This window comes from Maniola hyperantus, chromosome 12 (assembly GCF_902806685.2).
Source record: "Maniola hyperantus chromosome 12, iAphHyp1.2, whole genome shotgun sequence".
NCBI lineage: Eukaryota > Metazoa > Arthropoda > Insecta > Lepidoptera > Nymphalidae > Maniola > Maniola hyperantus.
Window position 1 is genome coordinate 11,490,922 of NC_048547.1, and position 23,232 is coordinate 11,514,153.

At 39.9% G+C, this 23,232-nt stretch overlaps 1 protein-coding gene across 3 annotated transcripts; it reads right to left on the reverse strand.

The window, feature by feature from the left end:
* Positions 1-200: 200 nt before the first annotated feature.
* On the reverse strand, positions 201-23,120 carry LOC117987091 (angiomotin-like protein 2). 3 transcript variants are annotated; one of them, XM_034974046.2, is made up of 18 exons: positions 23,017-23,120; positions 22,626-22,802; positions 21,908-22,080; positions 20,968-21,122; positions 18,795-18,999; positions 17,964-18,208; positions 17,010-17,190; positions 15,044-15,193; positions 14,295-14,403; positions 13,682-13,827; positions 13,151-13,290; positions 12,384-12,590; positions 11,555-11,689; positions 10,775-10,905; positions 10,336-10,458; positions 10,136-10,221; positions 3,926-4,141; positions 201-2,753 (listed from the first exon to the last, which is right to left on the reverse strand). In XM_034974046.2, exons 2-18 carry the CDS (start codon positions 22,696-22,698, stop codon positions 2,487-2,489), a joined length of 2,742 nt encoding a protein of 913 aa, XP_034829937.1. In that variant the 5' UTR covers positions 22,699-22,802; positions 23,017-23,120; the 3' UTR covers positions 201-2,486. The 3 variants fall into 3 exon arrangements, with proteins under 3 accessions (XP_034829937.1, XP_069358457.1, XP_069358458.1); XM_069502356.1 differs by having other exon boundaries at positions 10,336-10,470; XM_069502357.1 differs by having other exon boundaries at positions 10,336-10,470; positions 23,099-23,113.
* Positions 23,121-23,232: the final 112 nt, after the last annotated feature.

A 23,232-nucleotide genomic window follows, 5' to 3' on the forward strand; every position in this document is an offset into this window, starting at 1 on the left:
AATTAAAGCGTTCCCACGGGATTTTATCCCCTATATAAAAACCTAAATCCACGCGGACGAAGTCGCGGGCATCATCTAGTTTTTACTAAATAGGTACCTACAAAAACAAGGAAAGACGTGTAAAATAAAACACATTTATATTCTAGATAATTTCTATTGAAAATATATAATTTTCAAGACGTACCTATGGTACGCGACAGGTCGAGATGGCAATCGGGGAGGGACAGCCCCGCACACTCCCGCCTCATATCCCCATTGCGCGGACTGTACTTAAGTACCTACCCAATTTATTATTAGGTACCTAGGTATAACCTTTTACTTAATATTAAAATGAGCACCAAACAATCAAATTCTTTTTCATTAAAAAAATTCTACTCAAAAAAATACTTAGAAGTAGGTACGGTCTCTTACAAAATTATAACATCGATGATTTTTTATCTTACAAATACTTAAATAAATATCTAATAATGTGCGACAGGACTAGAAAATTTTAAGAACTCATTTTTTCATTGCTGATTTTTATTTCCTTTTTTTACCCGATGTTATCGTTATACAAACAATTTCCTTCCGAAATAGATGATACGATTTTCGAGCCAAAAATACTGTACTTACCTATTTATACTCAGGTAATGTAATTTCTTCGGTGTATCAAACAAGAGAGTGGTTCCAAAAGGCAGAGAATTGATACCTACCCATGATTGGGTTTAAAACGCAAATGACATGAGTCGAAATCGTTCTAAACCTTTAGAGAACGTCTTCGTACTCGTAGACCTACAGCCTGCTTTTTAGCTCAGATCCGATTCATCCGAGCACTTTTATTCCTTCTGCCTTCTTTTAAAATACGAGGAGATTTACTTTTACAGCATACGACTTTCAATCATATAGAAACAAAATATAGGTAGTGGTAGAGACGATAATATAGCAACTAATATACAGTTAGTTCTAGTTACCTTTCTCTACTTTACAAAATGTCAAAGGTAAGATAACAAAAAAGCTGAGATCTATAGAGCGTACTTTGACTTTGCTCAGACTGAAGTTTCAGTTAAAACGAGACAGATGTATGTCAGCGATATAACGCTGGCTCGTTTTCACCGTGTCTTAAATCTGAGCAAAGTCAAAGTACGCTCTATTCGTTTCAGCCTAAATGTAACGGGTTACAACTTACGGGATCAGTCTTAGGATTAAAATCTCTTTTTGTTCTTTAGATATTATTGTATCAGTAGGTGGGTAATAAGATCGTAATTTATTTTATATACTGATTATCAAATTGTTCATCATACTAAGTATCTCAAGTATTTCCATCCATACTATCCATACTAATTTTATAAATGCGAAAGTGTGTCTGTCTGTCTGTCTGCTAGCTTTTGACGGCCCATCCATTCAATCGACAGCTTGCATCTCGGGGAAGGACATAGGCTACTTTTTATTCCGGACAATCAAAGAGTTCCCACTGGATTTATAAAAGCCTAAATCCACGCGAACAAAGTTGCGGGTATCATCTAGTCTAGTAGTCCATAAGATAAAAAAACGTACAACTAAACTTTAACTCTAACTAAAAAGTAAAAAGCCTATTAATTCACAACACTTTTAACACAACACAACCCTAAAAAGGTTAGTAAGCACCTCTTAGATTCCTTTAAAGTTTAACTACAAGAATAGTTTATATTATTTTCAAGCCCAAGGTCATGAAAGCTGAAGCAGTGCAGTAGGTATAACCTGAGGTACCTACTTGGGTTATAAAAATATTAAAAAATATTTTATTTTATTTATTTATTTATTTTTACCTACTTGGGTTGAATACAATGCTGAGCGGATAGTCCCAGCTTTTTTGCACCATGTTCACGCACTTTTCTAACATTCTTGTCTCTCCTTTCTCCAAAGGTTGCCTGGTGGAGATTGATCTGAGCAATAAGGCCGCCTTTGCACACAATTGTTTTTAGTTTTTATTTTCTTTGTTTTATCTTACTTAGTTATTTCAAGTTTTGTATTCAATAAAGTGTTCTTGCCCCTTTCTAATACTACCTAACACTTCTAAAACATGGCTCGTCAAATGTATGACAAAAATATGAAAAAGCCACGCGTGTAAACAATGAGTAATTTTTTTACTGATTTTGGTATGCTTTAATTTTATAGCAAGAAATCAGTTTTCTGAGCAATTTAATATAAGTACCTAATTTTTAGAACCACATACCGATTTTGATTTTTGAGCCCTTATTTTATTAATACATCGAAATACATCTTGAGATCTCTTCATAAAATAACTGTTATGTTGAACTCATGAAGTAACGCTTTTAGAGCTAAAAATACTTTGACTTTGCTCAGACTCTGATTTCAGTGAAACGAGATAAATTTTTGTCAGCGATATAACGCTGTCTTGTTTTAACAGTGTCTTAAGTCTGAGCAAAGTCAAAGTACACTCAATAGATTTTAGTTCAAAGTGCCCTACGGCCTACGATTTCAAAGAGGCCAGAAAAACGCCTGTGGTTCTAAAACTGTATGCGATACTGATGCCCACGCTTATTGCTGTCTTTGGCTGATTCGGCAGAGCGTCTCCGCGCGGCTGCGTACACTGCCAGTTTGGACGGCGAGGGCAGGCTGGAGTCGCGCGGTCGCACGAGGGATTCGCGCGATTCTGCCGCGGGCAAGGACGCTGACGTTGGCACTGAGGGTAGTTTGCGTTGAGTCACTGTGTCATATGGCAGAGGGGAGCTTCGGGAAGCCGTGGAGGCTATTGAGCCAGATCCGTCAGAATCCTTTAAAAAAAAGAAAAGATTTGATTAAAAAATATGTAGTTAAGAGTGATTTTGAATACGGTATTGGATACATTCTGGGCCTTCTGTAGTAAAAGTGTAGAACTGACAATATCAAAAAATACCAATCTCAACAGCTATATGTAGGTATATTATGTACCTACTTCTATTCTACTGGTTGGGGCCTGCTTTTCGGCTACTCTAGTCCATTTTAACCGGTCTTAACTCTTAAGGATCCGATTTTTTTTGTTAATTGCCTTTCATATCTGCGCTCATGATAAATAGTCACACTTTTTTGGTCGGCAGTTTTAGCTCCAGGGACGATGAAGTTGAGACCTCTCAGAGTGTCTGATCAAGTCTGAAGCTGATCAATCTAATAATATGTTTCCAATAAAATATTACCTAGTTACCTTAGGTGGATTTGTTTATGCATCATTACCTTTGCCCTTTCATGGACCAAATACCTACTGGTTGTCCCTTTATCAATCAATCTAATAAGAACATGTTCTCAATGTGGGAGCCCATGTCGTGGGCGCTAACAAATGAATTCACTGCCTCTCTCAAAATAAACAACAAACAGAATGTCTGAAGAACGACGACGCACCCCGTGGGCTCTAATTCGCCATTTTCTGCAAAACTTTTAATTACGAACTTTGTTGTTGCTGTTGTTGTCGAATTCCTATAAATAAACATAAATGAAACCGTCTTCTGTTTGTAAATAAGTATTTATCCTTTGCTTCTAAATATTCTACAATGATGCTTTAGGCTAGGTATACCTAGCTATTAGTACGTGACAGGTCGAGATGGCACACTCTCCTATCCACACTCCCACACGTCACCCGCACCGGGTTAGCGCGGGGGCTGTGCGGGGCGTCTCCGCCCCGATTGACATCTTGACCTGTCGCGTACTATATACATACCTACACGGATTTGTGGTTTTCAAAAGTGAACCTAAAAGGTTGGGAAACTGGATTATGCACTCTTCAGTTCTGTGCACGCAAGTTGGCGTACTTCAATCATTTCAATAGCATGTTAGTTTTTTTTAGAGAGGATGGTATTTTATGGTCCTTGGTCCTATGACGCTCTTTCTAATTCTTGTCGCCCCAACCATACCTACCCAGTTTGGGGAAGCAAGTCTACTTGCTACAAAGATCATTGTGAGGAAATAGTCTCACCTTACGCGTGTCTCTGTGTTCTAAGCGGTCGTATCTAGTAGTCCTCGCAGAAGGCTTGCGCGGAGGTCGCGGCAGAGCCGAGGGTGGTGGTGGTAGAGAAGAAGAGCGCGTCTGTTGCGACGCTCTTCCTTGCCGCTCTAACAACAGGGCTTCTTCTCCGCGCCCGTTCCCACGCGCGCCTACCGTGCCCAGCCCGGGGAAGCAGCACAGCCCGCGCTGTCGACATAAACGGTCTTAGAAATTTTAAGCACGGTTTATACTAGGGCTAAACACGTGCATTGTAAGAGAAAAACTTTTTTGTTCCGATACAAGTTAGACCTTGATTTCGATCTCACCTAGTGGTAAGTGACGATTAAGTTGGAAACGAGCTAACTTGGAAGAGGTATGGCAGTTTCATTGATCCCCGATTGGTATCGTATGAAATGAAATTGAAATGAAAATTTTAGGGTCGCAGCTTTGCACGTAGGGTGGTAACTAGCCACAGTTGAAGACTCTTACCAGATTTCTAGACGTCTATAGAACTTTGTATATAGGTACTACTTTGGTTCTGTATATAATGCGCGTTGAAAATGATAAACTTTTCGCAAAAGAAATGAAAAGTACAATATGTAGTACGCTAATGAGCTAACATAAAGAGCAGGTAAAATAGATTTGAGTTAAACAACATTAGTTCTTACCTCGTTCACTCACAAAGTCAGTTATGCTGCAGCAAGCCAAAACACCAACACTTTATAGACGAAGTTATTTTCCAGGAGATTCAAGTCATACAGATAGTGGCTAATTCTGTTGAACCTACACAATCTCGAAACTCACCTGAATTGATAGGTCTAAGGCTGAAATCAATAAAGCGTCCTTTGACTTTGCTCAGACTTAAGTTTCAGTAAAACAAGACAGATTTATGCAAGCTCATTTTTATGATATCTTAAGTCTGAGCAAAGTCAAAGTGCGTTCTATAGATCTCAGCCTAAATCAGTTCCATCCATTTCATGCTTCCTGTGAAAACTATAGCACTCGATTTAGATCTGTTTAGAGATTGTGTACAACAGATTTAGCCACAATATCCAGTTTTCATTTATACATCTCTTAACTAAAATGACATGTCTAAATCGATTGCTATCACTTTCACAATGCTCCCTGCAGAAAAGGATAGCATTAGGTTTAGATCTGTCAATTTAGTTTAGATATTGTGTACAATGGAATTATTACTGTCCCCCAAAAATACCTAATAGGTACGGTACACCTACAATCCCAATTTTTCTGCTAAACTTCTTAGACAAGTATCATTGCACTTTGGAACTCAGAATAACGCTGTAACATTCAAACATAGAAAAAAACTTAGTTCTGTGCAGTAACTCTATGAATTATGGTCAGTAGACATCACTCCACAAGCTAATTCTATGTTATAAGCTAAAAAACAGTCGTGCATTAGATTCACGGATCTTTAAAAAAAATGTGTAATTTTATTAAAAATTGTTGTAACAGTAGTCTTCGAGATCTTAGGTAATCTATAGAGCCTACTTTGAGTTTGCTCAGACTTCACTTAAAACGAGATAGAGCTATGCCAGAGAGATAAATCTGTCTCTTTTTAACTAGAACTAAAGTCTGAGCAAAGTACGCTCTATAGATCTCAGTATTGAACTTTAAAATCCTTTAATCATCGCAAATCTAAGGCATTTATTATTTTCACGACTTTAATTTTTGTTATTCTTTGCGAAACTCAAAAGCTTCTAATATTAGGAATGGTTATTAAAACTACAACAAACAAAACACATGTTCTTTTATTATTCAACATGCCTCTAAAAATATTTCTAGTACAAAAATGGTTTACCAAAATATCCACATTTTCTTAAAATTAGATCTTATTTATTCAATCGTATAACGGTTAGCTATTGGAAAATTTTCAGAAGGTATTTAATAAAAGCTGAAGCCTCAAAGGTTCAACCTCAGAACAAATACCTATAGAAGGACCATATTGTGACTCTTATTGTTAAAACGAGATAGCTAAATGCATTTAAGCTCTTATTAGAAGTACTAATGAATGATTATTATTTATTGTCCTTATCACTGTGCGTGCCCCTTTTTTTGTTTGTCGAAATGTATTTTGTACGTGTGATTTTGACAAACTATGTATGTTGACTCAAGTATTTTATGGAAATGATGGATTTGTTTTCAAAATTGAATACAATTTTTATTTTTGAAGTTATTGTGCAATGGTGGGTACACTACAGTACACTAGGCTACAATAGCTGATGCGAACGTAAAATAGAAGGAATAACATTTCACAAGTAAGTAATCTGCTTGAGCGAGAGGGACTATAGTGGCACGATAGTTGCTTATCCATTAGATCTGTGGGTTAAACAGTCAAGGAGCCACCTGTTATGCGTTAAGCTTTTGCTTGAAGTGGGTACAATTATAGTCATAATATAAAAATGTATAACCTTTACGCGTGGTAGAAGTGGAACGAAACGCGAGCGAAATTCCATTTTTGAAAATGATTCGGCAAAAGATTTTTTATTAACTTTTCAGGTAAGTAGTAATTAAATAGGTCTGTAAGTAAAAATTCAATTAAAAAATATAGCTTACAATTTATGGCACTTACAACTTGACATTGTAAAGAAGATGGCGGCCTCAACACAGCTATTCTGTTTGGGGGATATTTTAAATACGGACAAAAGTAGCACGAACGTTACTACTGTCCGAAAAAGATTTTAATTACTGTCAAGTCACGTCTATAAAAGTTTTACTTCAAAAGTGTTCAATTTAGTTACTGGCAAATTCAAGTTGTATTCGACAGTATTAAGTACAAGCTTTCCGCTTTTATCAAGTTACTCCTCAAAATATTCCACCACCTCTTGGCCCAATAGTAGACAGTTTTTACTGTTAAGGGCACAACAACAGATAACAGAATAGGTGTAACAGATTAGGAAACATACTGAATTACTATATCAATAAGGCAGGTATTGTGCTGTTTGAATTCATCATAATTAAGTCTTTTGTTAAAAAAAGATTAAAATGACTACAACAAACACTGTTAAGATGCTCGGCAAACAACTTGAGCAAGAAGCGGCGTAGAGGAGGAAAGTTGACGCATCGCGGAGACAAGAGGCGACGGATCAAGATGAACCAATCGCGAGCTCACGTGCGATAGAAGTTCCCTCGGTTCGCACGAGACTAAGGCTCAGATCTATAGAGCGCACTTTGAGTTTGCTCAGACTTAAGATTGAGTTAAAATGAGACAGATTTATGTGAGAGATATATACATCTGTCTCGTTTTAACTCTGTCTTAAGTCTAAGCTAAGTCAGAGTGCGCTCTATAGATCTCACCCTAAATATACTTCACATTTGCTCAGTCGTTTTCCGGCATTGTAACAACAACTTCATGAATAATTTCATACACTATACATATTCAATTAGGCACAGATATCGACAGAATTTTCACCGATATATTTTATAGTTATACCTTCTTAAACTAAAAGTATACCTAGAATAAATACGAGAAAAAACAGTAAGTAGGTATCATATTACAAAATTATTTAACATAAATTATTTCGAAATACTCTACAGAAACTGAGTACCCGAATAATATTTTATACTCTAACTTTGGCGTACGTTTGTGACCAATTCTTTATATCTAGTGTAGCTACCAACTATAATACAATTAATGTGGCTAATTCCATTGTACACAATCTCTAAACTAAACTAAAATGGCACGTCTAAATCTATTGGTTACCCTTTCATAATGTTGCTTGCGGAAAAGGATAGCATTAGATTTAGACCTGTTAATTTAGTTTAGTTTAGAGATTGTGTACTAGAGAATCGGCCCCATTGTTGTGCTAATTTGATTGTACACAAACCTATACTTGCTGGAAAGTGGGCTCTAAAATAATATTATCTTATGTGTGCTACCGGATACCCGGCGTGTGCTACTACGCTAAAAAAGACGTGAATATTTTTTTGTTGGTCGAATACCATCTTCGCATTAATGCCTTTCTAATGAAACCGGTTTGAGGCCCATAGGTTGAATGGTTTCCAGAAACATTTCCAAAATGTTTTTACAAAAAAGTATACTTTTTAACCTGTTTAATTTCCTTTTAAGATTTGTGGACAAGTAAATCAGCACCTTTAAATATAGCAATATAAATAATACCAAGCAAATATGAATTACAACGACTAGTGGAGTTAAATTCCGTTTGCATATTTCGAGACGCATCTACAAAAATAAGTTGCCACAAAGTAGGCTTACTGTAAGACACCATGTGGAGAATTTATTTCGCATGTACTGTGGTTAATTCATAAAACGTATACTAACACAACAATAAATTAAAAATGTGGATATATTTTTATTAATCCACGCAACGCAAAATATCTTGAGATTATTGTCGTCATAGTTGGTTGCCTATTTGTTTGTCAAGTCGTCGAAATGGGTATTTTCGGCAAACACCAAATCTAGAGTCTATTCAACAAATCAGTTTACTTTTGGAAGAAATTTAATTACTGACAACCAGGGAACGAAAAAGCATAGATTGCGCGTTTAAAACATAATTGTCATTTGAAAATAGGGACTAATACTCATGTCTGTTTAAATCAAATTAAATCGCAACAGTCTGATGATTGGCTGACTCAGTGATAGTCATAGACTTACAGAGTTTCAGTCGAATTGAAGACGCGTGCGGTAGAGATTTGATAAATCATAAAACATGACAAATTAGGTATGTAGTACCAAATATTTATAGCCATAGATTGTTTCATTGTCTCTGATACTTGACAAATGTTTAAACGGTCCTTCAAGTTCACAGAAGTTTTTTACAAGTTCATTCACGATCAGAGCTGTTAGCAGGTTTTTTACATTGGAGTTTTAAATAAATTCTTTAAGTGCTCATATTTCGCACCAGTAAGTATCACGCTACAAAGTTCATTATTTTTTTTGGTACATCTACACATCGGTCCTAACCTCAGCTTGCCGGCATATTACAGACATCATCTAACATGTTACACCGCCTACCACGATAGAGATTTCTACGCTATAGTGGAATGTACGAAATACTTCTATGATCTGTCGTTCACTGCAATGCACTATCAGCTATGATATGATAATTTCTTAATTTAGTATTCAATGTTTCTTAATAATATTCGATGTTTCAGAGATTCTAGGTAACTACTATACACTATTATTGTAGTAAATAAACTGACGCATTGAACAGGCCCCGATGTTAGAAAGCTTAATGTTAGGCAAAATCACTTCAAAACAATCTAAAAACACACATAACACAGAAAAGCTATGTTAACAAACTTTAGTTTAATACAAATTGAAGGAATGGTATGTTTAAATGTGTAACAGATTTTTTTTATAATAATATTATGAATGCGTGGGTCTTATGTGCATTTTCAGGGTTCCGTACGCTAAGGGTGCCAACGGGACCCTATTACTTAGTCTCCGCTGCTCGCTCGTCTGTCTGTCTATCAGCACGCTGTATCTCGTGAAACGTAAAAGGAATAAAGTTGAAATTTTAAGAGTGTGTATTTCTATTGCTGTTATAACAACAACTAATAAAAACCAAGATGGCGAAAAGCTGACATACATAAATGTAAAAGCCTGTAATAAAAGATTTTAAAAAAGATGGCGAATTTCAAAATGGAATTTAAAAAGTACATAATTTAAAATTTTAAATCTTGTATGGTGGTACGGAACCCTTTGTGTGCGAGTTCGACTCGCATTTGACCGCTTTTTTCATATATGTATGTATGTATGTATAAATAAAATGTATAAAAGTTGAGGTTCGGAATATCGAGACAAGACATATTTACATTGGACTAGCCTCGTTGTATAGGATGCGAGTTGTCAGTATTCAGTCAGTGGCTCTGGCACCGACATTGTGATCATCACATTGCCATCAATGATGTTGTTTACTTTACTTTTCCTTATTTTGCTTAAAAAAAAAACAAATCGCAGAAACTTTTTCGGAGAAACGCGTAAACGACGCTATTTGCCCGGCGCTTAAGACTTTCTGGAGTTAGATTTTTCATAATTTCATTATTCCACTAAATTTGTAGCAATGTGATGATCACAATTAGTTGCGGGGCGATGTTATACCCTCAGTAATAGTGGGCATGCGGTCGGGAGTGCGGGGAGTGCGAGGAGTGTGAGGAGTGTGAGGAGTGCGGGGAGTGCACCGGGTGTGCGGGGTGCGGCGCGTCGGGCAGGAAACTCACGGCGGGCACGGGCGGCCGCTCCAGCCGCGACTCCAGCGCCGCCAGCTGCTCCTCCAGGCGCAGCGACGAACTGTCGAAACCGCAGCCTGGAACAACGAGAACTTCTCAGTAACAGATCTTCTTCACTCACTGGGCTGATTTCCGCACTTAAACTCAGTAACAGATATGTAGTGACCAAACTTATATTGAGAATGACGTACCACTAGCGTTATCGTTGTGAGGCGAATAGTTTCGTCGCGCGAGGTGTCGGTAGCGGCTCGCCACCGCGCTGCCGGCCCCCACGCCCTCTGCGCTGGAGAACGACGTGCCGGACGACAGGCCCACTGAAACAACGTCTACTTTAACTAAGAATTTAAGATTTTTTCGTTCCAGAATAAATTCCTCACGAGATTTTAAAAACCTAAATCCAAAAAGTCGTAGTCTAGATAAAAATAATTTCTTACTAAATAATATCTGACCCGGCTTTACTCACGTGTGTAGTCGACGTTAGCCCGACTAGTTTCGAACCCATACGGGGTCCTTTTTCAAGGGAGTCCGTTCGCGCACGCGCCGCGGTTTTGACTGTCACTCACGGTAGTTTAAATGCTAAAATAATTTCTTAGTTTTATAATGAAACATATGAACTCAGGAACTACCTACCGTTACTCAGGTACTGGTTGCCGAGCTCCTCTCGACTAGTGTTGTTTCGCAGCGAGGCGCCGCTCGTGTGCTTCTGGAGCACCTTTATCATCGCGTCCCGTTCCGCCACTTTCGACTCCAGCTCTTTGACTCTGCCAAGTAAATACACGATTTAAAGCGGAAACAAATTATCGGACGCAGCTGATAGTTGCGACTTATAAGTATTTGGATAATAGAAAGTACACTGATGAACTGTGCAAACCTTCGGACGTACCTAACCTTGAGTGCTCGGACTTTTGACATTGTTTAAACTGAACAGATACGCACGCACACGCATATTATCACACGTACACAAATATCACATTTTACTGTTTGTCTCACCTGCTCTCGAGGTCGGCCACCTTCTTCTGCGCGAGATGTAGCTCGTCTATATACCATTCCGACAGACCACCACCTATAGACGCCTAATAGCCGGACACCCCCGATCGCCAAGGCCCACGCCCGTTCGGTACCCTCATTCCGCACATTGTCTTGATTACGTGACTTTTGAGTCCACCAATCACAACAAAGCATTCTCCCCTGTCCCACGCTAACTTGAAATGATTTTGTTTTCATTCAAAACCTTGTGTATATACTTTTGAGGTTGAATTCTCTGTGACCATCCCATATCTTTTCCAAGATCAGACGTTTCGCTCGTACCGTCGTTTGGTTTTAACTTAACACATATGTACGCACTTGTACGTGCACTTATGTACGCACACGCATTACATACTATCACAAACATTTTATTGCTATTCTCACCTGCTCTCGAGGTCAGCCAGCTTCTTCTGCGCGAGATGCAGCTCATCCATGTGTCGTATCTTCTCGCTGCGCGCCTCCGCCATCAGGCGCTCCGCGTCCGCCGACGTCTTTTCCAACGCCGCGATCTTCACGTCCCTAAACAAAATTACTTTTTTATTGCTAGATGTTTTAGGTTTTAAAAATCCCGTGGGTTCTCTTTGATTTTCCGGGATAAAAAGTAGCCTATGCCACTCACCAGGTCTTTGACTATACCCAAGCAAAAAAATTACGTCGATCCGTCGCTCCGTTGCGACGTGATTAATGGGCAAACCAATAAACAAACAGACTTTCGCATCCATAATAATTATGAAATAGTGATGTTACAATTTGAGTGAAGTTATAAGTTTTGGAATTTGTTATTTTAAGACTGCTCGCACGTAGCAGCTGAGCTGTACCACACTCAGTGAGTTCTCATAATTAATTGGAATTTGCTAAACGACTACAGACAAAGTTAAAGTTTAGATTATAACATTACAAGTTTAGATTATAACTAGATTATAACATGAGGTTATTCAAGGGGCGGACCAACAAATTCCTAAAAGGCCAGCAACGCAAGTTAAAGTTGTCGGCGAGTAACCATTCGTCTGTGCTGGAGACCAACGAGCAGTTCAGGATATACGTATAACGAGAGAGTTACTCACTTGGATATGGAGGTGGCCTCATAAAGATAGCTTTGCTCCCTCCAGCACAGCTCATCCCTCTCCCTTCCACACGCTAAAGTTTTTCTGCTGGAATCACTAGAGCAACGAGGCAGTGACGAGGCTATATGAATAGTGAAGGAGCTCCTCACTTGGGTATGGAGGCGGCGGAGACAGCAGCCTGGCGTAGTGCGGCCTCCTCGAGGTACCGCTGCTCCCACTTGGCGCACTCTCCCTCCAGCGCCAGCAGCCGCTCGTCCCTCTCCCTCAAGGCGCGTTTGAGTTCCTCCGCACCCGCCTCGCCCCCCGCACTCCCGCTCGAGTTGTTGGATACGCCGCCGCACGCGCACTCGCGCTTTCTGACACATACAAAAATAAATAAATGGAAATGCGTTCTAAAAATCTAGTCAAGGCGAGTCGGACTCGCACATGAAGGGTTCCGTACCATAGTACAAAAGATGTGTTAAAAGTATACTCCTAAAAAAAGCATATTATACAGTCGAAGACTATGTTAATGATAAAAAAGCTTGGATTTGACTCGCTCCAGCAATGCACGGGGCTGCAATGGCTTGTATAGTATGGTATAATAATATTATAAATTGTAAAATTAAAAAGAGCAACCGACGAGTTTCTTGCTTGTTCTTCTAGGTAGGAACGGCATTCCGAACCAGTGGTAAATTAAAATTACCCGACGATTCGAAAGCGCTTGTAAAAAGTCTACTTGAATAAAAACATATTCTATTCTATTCTATTCTACAAGATATAATTCTATGTAATTATTTTTTTTATTAATTTGAATCGCGGCCGTTTCGAAATTCGCCATTGACGGGTCTTGACAGACAGCCAGAAAACACAGTGACAAACCTATAAGGGTTCCTTTTTCCTCTGGAGATACGGAACCGTAGAAAACCACGCATACCTTAACGCTTGCAGCTCAGTCTCGAGCTGCGCGCGTAGTTTCCGCTCAGTGTGCTCCCGTCGGTCGGAGGCCTGCTGCAGCGAGCCCAGCGCGCGCTGCAGGCCCAGCACGCGCTCCACGTAGCCGCTCGCGTGCCGGCACTGCCGACAAAATCTTATCAGTTACACTGGAATCATAGTATTTCATAGTCAAGATAGGGGCACTTTATGGGGCCATTCAGAAGACACGTGTCATACAGCATACTCAACCTTAACGCATTGCATAAAGGTTGAACATGATGCATATCATCTGAATGGTCCCCTAAAGAAGCACCACCTATCTTGACTTTGAATTCCAGTGTCATAGTGTTGGAAAGTGTAAACGAACCATTATATTATTACATATTTTGCATACATAGGCAGCTATAGTACTACTACGTTTACAAGTTACGCCGATGTACTTGCGCAGAAATCTTATTTTCGCTGCGCCGATACCTCTATCTCTTGTCCCTTTCACTCACAAGTACTTTCTAAGGGACGATCAGGTTCGTACCTCATCTTCCAATCGCACGACGTTGGCTTGCGCATTGGTGAGCGCGGTATCGAGAATGTCTATATGCGTGCGTTGCTCCTGAAGAGTCGCCCGCTGCGCCGCCATTTCGATCTCTTGCCTCTCTTTCGCACACGCCAACTCTTTGTCTACAAATGAAGCAACATATTATTTTAAAAAAAGTCTTGAAACTCTTTATTCGCTTTTAAAATGAATACAGTGCGACAAGGCTCTCTTGGCACTTGAATGACATTGACAGGGGGGCGCTGTTGGAGAACAAAAGCTTAGAATATTCAAACAAGAACAAAGGGGACACTTCATTCATTCATCCTGAATCATTTATCCTGGAGATGTTACTTCAATTCCAGTCAAGAAGGTGCTGCTGTATTTGGCGGCCACAGGAAGTGTGAAGTGGAGGCAAACACAATAGATCAGAGACGGTCGCAGTGATTCAGGGATATCAAGGACCTGTATAGCCCCAAAGAAGAAGAAGAAGAAGAAGAAAGGGGACACGGGGACGGCAACGTTAGTTCCGATTTTCGCCACGCGCCAAGATAGCCTTGTCACACTGTAAATAGGCACACATCACAAAAAAAAAATATTGTCGATTTCTCACTCTGTGTAATGAGTTGCGCGATGAGCATCTCCCTGTTCTGCAGCTCCTTGCGGAGCGCCTCGCTGTTGGCGTCACCCTCCGCGCGCACGCCCTGCGACAGCAGCTCCACCTACCGACGTACACACGGTTTAGTATTACTAGATGATGTACACGTTACATCACCTCGTCTCCGCGCTCGACGGCGAATTAACGCCGTCGCGCGGAGACCGACCTCGGATTGACGACCTCGGACCGAAAACATCTCCGCGCGCGATAGTGCGAACGCCGCCGCCCGCGCGCGGAGAACAAACAAACACAGAACAAGTCCCCTAGGGCCATAAGCATTGGCAGGCCCAAGTCGGTGTAATTCCGACTTAAAAACAGTCACCAGGGCACAAAGTTGCCCTGCGCCCTACCCGGGTAAGGAGGCCATGCCTCGAGGCCCGTACCCCCGCTTGGCCGTTCCGGCCAAACGGAGAAGACCCGCTCATCATCGTACACGTATCATCCGCGTGGAGACACATATTTAGCACTTATAATATCAGTTTGGATGTTTTACTTGATCTAGTATTTTCGAATCATTTGGCTTGTTGCTGAACGTCGATACTTGGCAGCATATATAGTTACATCATACATATAGGAAACATTACTAGGAAGCGTTCCTAAATTCGGTATTTGACAACTAGTCAAATCAGTACCTTTTTACCAAACGTCAAAACGCGCACTTTACTAAGTGTGTAAGTGTACTTTACTAACAAAACCAGTCTTACCTGTTGTTTGAGCGCCCTATTCAGTTCGTGTAACCGTCGACAGTCCGCCTGCAGCCTCACCCTGGCGGCGCACTCCAGCCGCTCGCGTCGCTCGCACGACCCCACTAGCTCCTCGTGTGCCGTTCGAACTTTTTCCACTTCCTCCTCTAACTGTTGAGAATATAGATCTTTTAGAACGAAAGGAAAAACTAAGGCTACGTACTTCGCTGGTTTTTTAAATCAGAGAACTTAATTTCAACATCTTTTACTATAACTTAAGAATGGCCAGCGTAACTCATATTTACAGTACGCGGCCGAAAGTAATGTAACATCGGCCTTTATTTTTGTGTTGTTTCGGATTGACTATGCTGCGTAGGCCCTACTGGCCGCTACAGCGTCACCGGGGGGGTTAGCGAGCGCGAAGCTCCGCCTGGGGGTGAGCCCTAGGGCTCGAAGAAATAATTGGAGAGGTCGGGGGGCAACGTCCTCCTAAGGGCGCCTCCTGTGAGGCTCGGACCACGGCTTAGGATGACGTTGGGATGGGTGGAGTTGTTGGACTACTGGTTAGTCCGTACGCCCCCGAGGCTGTGGCGTGAGTCCACGTCCGAGTGACGTTAGATATCGGGGACCTCGTCTTCGCCGGCGAAGACGCTGTGAATCGGCCTTTAGAATGACATTTCGGCTTTGTAGAGCGTTGTTTCTGTCACTCATACCTATATGACGTTTTGTCGGTCTCAACGACAGAGACAGCTCTACAAATTTGCTATCTCCTTCTAACTAACTGTGCTAAGTTACAATACGTTTCCTCCATTCTTAAGAGATACATATATGGCATAAAATTCTCCTAAACATATTAACAGTTTTATCCTTATAGTTACCTACTATTTTATCCATTTCCCAAGTACCGAAAAACATGATGGATTAAAATGACGAATCCGGCACAAAAAGTTCCAGCGTCAAGGTTACGATTTCTGAATCACATGACAATAATATAAGAGTAGGATTCGGTGCAACGTACTTTCAAGCTCAAATCCATTGAGATCGACTGTGACGTTACGAGCCGCGCGAAAATAAACATTACTCACAATCAAAATTAGATATACGAGGAATCAAACGGTCATACACGCGATTTCTTTTTGCGTGGCCTAATTTTGTTTTGAATTTGACGGACGACATCAGACGAGTCGCAGGGAGCCGCTGGATCCAGGCGGCGCAAGACCGTGGCGTGTGGAAGTCCCTACAAGAGACCTATGTCCAGCAGTGGACGTCTATTGGTTGATGATGATGATGATGATGATGAATTTTGTATTTACAATCTTCTTAGATCTGCAAATTCCTGATAATCTAAGGGACTCATAATCATTTTGATCAACCCATCGTCGACTTACTTTTGAACACGGGTCTCCTCTCAGAATAAGAAGGGGTAGGCCATTGTCTACCACTCTGCCCAAGTGCAGTAAGAAGTAAGAAATCGTATCGGGAGAGGCCTTTGGTCCAGCAGTGGACTGTTATAGGCTATTGATGACATGATTAATGCCCTGCTGATACCTAAATAGTCATTGCGAGTTGTAACTGGCTTAATGTTAGCCGTCAATGCGTTTGAATTCTATTATACAGTAGCCGGTAGGAAATATTGTACATCGACCTTTAGAAAGAGATTGCGGCTTCGTAGAGTGTTGTTTCAGTCACTCATACGTATACGACATTTTGTTGGTCTCAACGACAGAGACAATGCTCCACGAAACCGTTATCTGTTTCTAAAGGTCGATGTATGGTCGGTACGCGGCAGAAAATAATGTGCATCGACATTTAGAATGAGTTTTCGGCTTTGTAGAGCGTTGTCTCTGTCACTCATACCTATGTGACGTTTTGTCGGTCTCAACGACAGAGACAATGCTCTACAAAATCGGTATCTCTTCCTAAAGGTCGATGTACATTATTTTCTGCCACGTACTGTACAATATTTCCGGCCAGGTACTATACATACCTTATTAGTCTTAGCGACTCTCTCGCAAGCATCAGCCAACTGGCGCTTGAGCTGATGGTTCTCAGCGGCCAAGGCATCCAGTACCGCGGTGAAGGCGTCGTCGGGTTCCTCTAGGGAGCCTTCGCCCCCGCTGCACCAGCCGCTCGACTCCGAGCCCCCGGGCACCGCACGCACGCCCACGCTGAACAGATATATAAAACTAACTTATGCCCGCGACTTCATCCGCGTGGACTACACAAATTCCAAACCCCTATTTTAACCTTTCTTAGTGGATATCTACGTCATAATAACTATCTGCATGGCAAATTTCAGCCCGATCCATCCAGTAGTTTGAGCTGTGCGTTGATAGATCAGTCAGGCAATCAGTCAGTCAGCTTTTCCTTTTATATATTTAGACTAATTGATAGCGGTAACAGCCTAAAGTGCAAGACGTCTGCCACCTATTCAGGAGATCGGGGGTTCAATCCCGGGCACATAACTTTTCGGAGTTATAAGCATTTTAAGCAATTAAATGTTTTGACTGTGAAGAAAAACATCATCAGGAAACCTGTATACCTAAGAGTATTCCATAATGTTCGCAAAGTGTACGAAGTCTGCCAACCCGCACTTGGCAAGCATTTGGTGGCCTATGGCCAATACCATTCTCATATTGACAGGACACCCGTGCTCTGTAGTCAGCCGACGATGGGTTGATCACGATGATGATGAATTGATGCCCGCGACTTCGATCACGTAGATTTAGGCAAATTGCTCATTTTGTTAGTTGGTTCAACTACACGTTCAACACGTCCCCCCGCGCTCGCCCGCACCGGGTTAGCGCGGGGCCTGTGCGGGGTGTCCCCACCCCGTACACCACCTCGACCTGTCGCGTACTATAGTTTAGTAATAATTTTCAAAAAAATTTGACAGTTTGTGGGTTGGCATATTATTTTGACATAACTGGGTATAACTTACCCGGTCAGATCAGGTTGAGATCTCGACAGGTTCAGCTTCTCTTTACTAAGTTTGGCCTTAGACCCTTTGCCTTTCCTCTCCTCCCTGGGCTTGGAGGGCGTTCTGTTGGAGTGTGGGGAGTGGGGGGAGCGGGGCGATGCAGGGGGAGTGGGGCCACGCGGCGTAGGCGACTGCGCCACCTCCTTTGCGAGATGTTTCAATACTGATGACTGGTTGAGGAAGTCATCCGGAATTTCGGTGATTTCCTAAAAAAAAATTAGATAAAAGTATAGGTAGTTTAACTATGCCCATGCAAAAATCGTGACGATCCGTTGCTCCGTTGCGACGTGATTGAAGGATAAACAAACACACTTTCGCATTTATAATATGGGTAGGGATTTTTGACCAACCTTTAGTAGTACGTGTTTTTACGTATACATGTTTCAGTATTGAAACCTGTATGTTTTATTTAAAAAAAATCGGTCATCGTTTGTCGGACGTGGGCGGTGATAACAACTCAAGAGGAATGAATGAAATTCTAGCAGTTTTTGTAAAGCCACACGATATGTGCAGCGCCTGAGCGGTGCCGCTGCGTCATTCTACACAGAAATCGCTGTACTATGCCACATGATGCGCTATAATGTCGTGCGGCGCCGCACCGCACGCGCAACGGACATGGGACCAGAAAGATAAAGCAGGGAGTGCTAGTGGGTTGCGACGCCATACTGCTGCTGAAGCGGCAACGCAGTGCCCGTGTGGCATCCAAATCCACAGCGGTGCGGCGCCGCAACGCACCGGAAATGTGTCGTGTGGCCTTAGTTAAAGGCCTTATTTTTAGAGAAATAATCAAACCTGAACTCCATGACCTGGAGGGCTGGTGTATATCCTCTGACCACCAATATCTATATAGTTAGCGTTAGTCGTGACTGTTTGCTCTTTATGCATCTTGGGCAGAGGAATGCCGCTGGGTTTCTTCACACCCTCCTTTTTCAGTGTGTGGTACGGCGATGACTGCGTGTTTGAATGTTTTACTTCACTGTTTGTTCGTTCGTGTTCTCTATGGAAAAAAAAACATATTGGAAAACTAGCTTATGCCCGCGACTTTGTCCGCGTGGACTACACAAAATTTCAAACCCCTGTTTCACCCCATCAGGGGTTGAATTGTCAAAAATCCTTTCTTAGCAGATGCCCAGCATGCCAAATTTCAGCACGATCCGTCCAGTAGTTTGAGCTGTGCGTTGATAGATCAGTCAGTCAGTTAGTCAGTCAGTCAATCAGTCACCTTTTCCTTTTATATGATTTCTAAAAATTCCTATAATTATAAAGGAATTTATCAATATGATTTTTTTTGAAATATTAATTTGATACTTCATAAAGTATCAAAGACCTAAGAAATGCAATAAACATTAGTTAGTTTACTTGTTAGGACTGTGCTCTAAATGTAACAGAAGCATGAAGGCAAATGGATCAGTATTACTACAAATTACCCACATACAAACGGCTATACATATCTGAACCAGTGGTAAATGCATGTGACGATTCAAAAGTACGTGTAAAAGTAAATTTGAATAAAACATAGTCTTATAAAAATCTTCCTTCTTTCCACGCACATGTAAACTGTGGAACCAACTCCCATCGACGGTGTTCCCACTAGATTACAACGTCATGGGGTTATTCAAGGGGCGGACCAACAAATTCAACGCAACGCATCGGCGGTTCCTCTGGTGCTGCAAATGTTCATGGGCGGCGGTACTCACTTAACATCAGGTGACCCGCCTGCTCGTTTGCTCGCTATCTCTATTTAAAAAAAATATATATTTTTCAGTGATAATTAAATAGAAGCTCTTCCAAAATACGTAAAGTCCAATCGTCATATTATTTTACATTTCTTTGATATAATTAAGTATTACAAGTCCAGACAGAAATGTAAACAAGTGTTCAATAGTTGAATTATATAAACAACTGTACAAATATTAAACAAGTTATTACAATGTCACTTTCAATGCAAAAATTTGTGTATTCCTGTTACTTTAAGCTTTCACTATTTCAATGATTTTACATTCACATTTCACATTCTTTCCCTCAAAGGTTGAGCAAAAAATAATAATTTTAAAGTAAACACTGTTTTGTAGTCTAGGTCACCACCCACACGTTATTTTCTTACTAGATCAAGATCAATTATTATTAAATATATGTACCTACATGAAAAAGCAACATGTTCATTAAGTTCTTACATTTTTTAGTGAAAAATAAAAATTATGTGAAAAATAAAACAGACAGAGCACTTCCAAGATCATAGTCAGTCAAAAGCAAAGTAGATCTCTATATTATATAAAAATGAATGTGAATGAATGAATGTGTTGCTAATATCAAATCTCGAGAACAGCTGAACCGATTTCACTAATTCTTTTTTTCTGATATTCCTTGAAGTATGAGGATTGAGGATGGTTCTTAAGGAGAGATTTTTTTAAAATTGCCTAAAGTCTAAAAACAACACTTTTCTATTAAAGAATCGACTGTTAGGCGGTACGAAGTTCGCCGGGTCAGCTAGTTAAAAATAAATAATAAGAATAAGTCCCGCAAATTGCTAATGTGCATGGCCGCCATTTCAGTGACGTCAGCACTAGACTGAAGTTTCGAGCTGATGGTATATTTTTATTTCTATTCTATTATTCAAGCCCTTATGGGCAAATTTTCCAAAAATCCTGAAACACGTATTTCTTTATTTGTGACCAAATACCAATTTTCATGCAAATAACTTGAAAAATTACGGACTTTCATACAAACTTCCATACCCTATTTAACCCACTTAGGTTAGGGGTGGAATTACGAAAAATCCTTTCTTAGTGGATACCTACTCTTTACAAAGTACCCTCCAAATTTCATGTCTTTAGGACCAGCGGTTTTGGCTGTGCGTTGATATAATATATATTAGTCAGTCAGTCAGTCAGTCAGGACTTTGAATTTTATATATATAGATTGATAATATATGAATTAAGGTTAGTTAATAGAATGAAATGCTTACCGAATAGGTGTTGGTCGCGATGACCAGGAATCATCCTGATTGTGGATGATGAGAGTGTTGTATGAGGAAGAGGAGACATCTAAGGAGCTACGGTTGCTGTTGCCACCTCCTACCGAGTCTTTGAGTGAGTTGCGATTGCTGCCCGATACACTGTCCTGTTCCAGTTACAATAACAATGTTTAAGGTCTTTTACAATGCCAACTTTCTCTACACACACAGATTATTATGCCCTCTGCCAAATAACAAGATTTTTGTACCTTTATTTTGCTATGTAGCTATAAGTTTTATTGAAAATCCATCCATACTAATATTATAAATGCCAAAGTGTGTCTGTCTGTCTGCTAGCTTTTCACGGCTCAACCGTTCAACCGATTTTGACGTAATTTGGTACAGAGATAGTTTATATCCTGTGGAAGGACATTGGCTACTTTTAATCCTGGAAAATTAAATAGTTCCCATGGGATTTTCAAAAACCTAAATCCACACGGACGAAGTCACGGGCATCATCTAGTATTATAATAAAACTTTTACCTGGCATCTACAAAACTTAGCTTTAGTTTTAAGTTTGCGTAATAATTATCACCACTATATCTTAGAAATCCAACATCTGACCTTCAAAAAGAGTTATTATTTTACCTATTTTGAATAAATCATTTGACTTTGACTTTTATAACTTAGCTTTATCTTTATTGCTATACTAACTTTTGCACTCATCTTCATCCGCAAGACATGTAAAATTTATAGCCTATAGAACTCAGGGATAGTATTATAAGTTAGAGTCAGTTTTAGATACCATAAATTTTAATGGATGTAAATAGATATCACCCACATCAGGCCAATGAAAGATATTTATGTTTATATTTATGTATGTCTTTTTGGATGTTGTCATAAGATTCTAATTGGATAACTGATGTTCAAGGCAGTTTTTGAGTTTCATTACCTTAAGTGAATTCCTATTGTTATTGTTATTAGCCTGGCTGTGGTTCTCCTGTCCCTGTGGCTCAACCCTTGCAGTGTGGCGCACAACATACCTCTCCTCTCGTGATAGGTTTTCATTTGATGTTGACACATCTGTCTCACTGCCGGATAGACTTTGAGGAAATCCACTTGGCACTGGAGGACACGTAAATTGAATATTGTAATGCAAAGAGAACTCAAACAGTACAGAGTAAGTTTTTGATATTCAACATAAAGTTTAGAATTTAAAGTTGAATATCAAAAACTGACTGAGTTATAAAAAAGTTTCTAAACAGTTGTTATGGTATAAAAATAAATAGAAATATGTAATAGGATAAAAAATTATGTTTATTACCTAATGCAGGAAGCAACGATTTAAAAATGTAATTATTAGTACATTTAATATGAGAGTAGTAGAGCATGACAAATTGCTAGCGAATAAGTTGAATATATACCTACAGCATTTGTGCTACAAGTGCTTACTTAATTTTAAAAATCACTATTTAATGAGTGGCTGCTTACTGCTAAGTAAATAGATTTTCACTCAAATAAAAACCCAATTTTACTAACAAAAATGTAGTATACGCTTCTAATAAATGTTAGTACGGAAGAAAAATAAGGGCAATCACATAACAACAGCTATGAATCATGAGAAAGGTATGCAGTTTGGTCAGACCTCTAGCATGACCCAAAACACTCACCAGTTTGCTTCTGTGTCCTCTGAATGTTATTAGCGAACGTAAGGAACCGTCCAGTCGGTCGCATGGATCCCATTTTTACAACGTAACCTTTATTTTACAATATCAACTATAAAATCAATTCATGCATTTTATTTGTTTTGTATATTGTGTCACTTGCGTATGGTATTCAACATTGATCTGCAATTACTATTTATTAGCTTATCACATAAAAACATATGCGTAGAAATAGACTACAATAAGAATAAAATAAAGCATAGGTAAACGACGTCCGTCGTGAATATTTCATTTCACTATGCAGTCGTGTAACGAACGTGACTTAAAATGATAAAATATATCTATCTGCTTTAAGTACCAAATTCATTACGTAAAATAAATTCAAATACAAACTCACGATATGGACTACACAATAAAATTAATCAAAACAAATCAAATTATTCTAATCTTTGAAACAAAAATTGGGGAACAATCTTTACCATGTTGATTTCATACTCTTTGTCACCTCTTTGTCTTTACTCTATGGATCCTCTATCAATCTGTGGTCTATGGGAAAAATCGTAGACTGAGTAAAAAATCTAGACAAAGGAACGTTTGCTTTCTCATTCACACT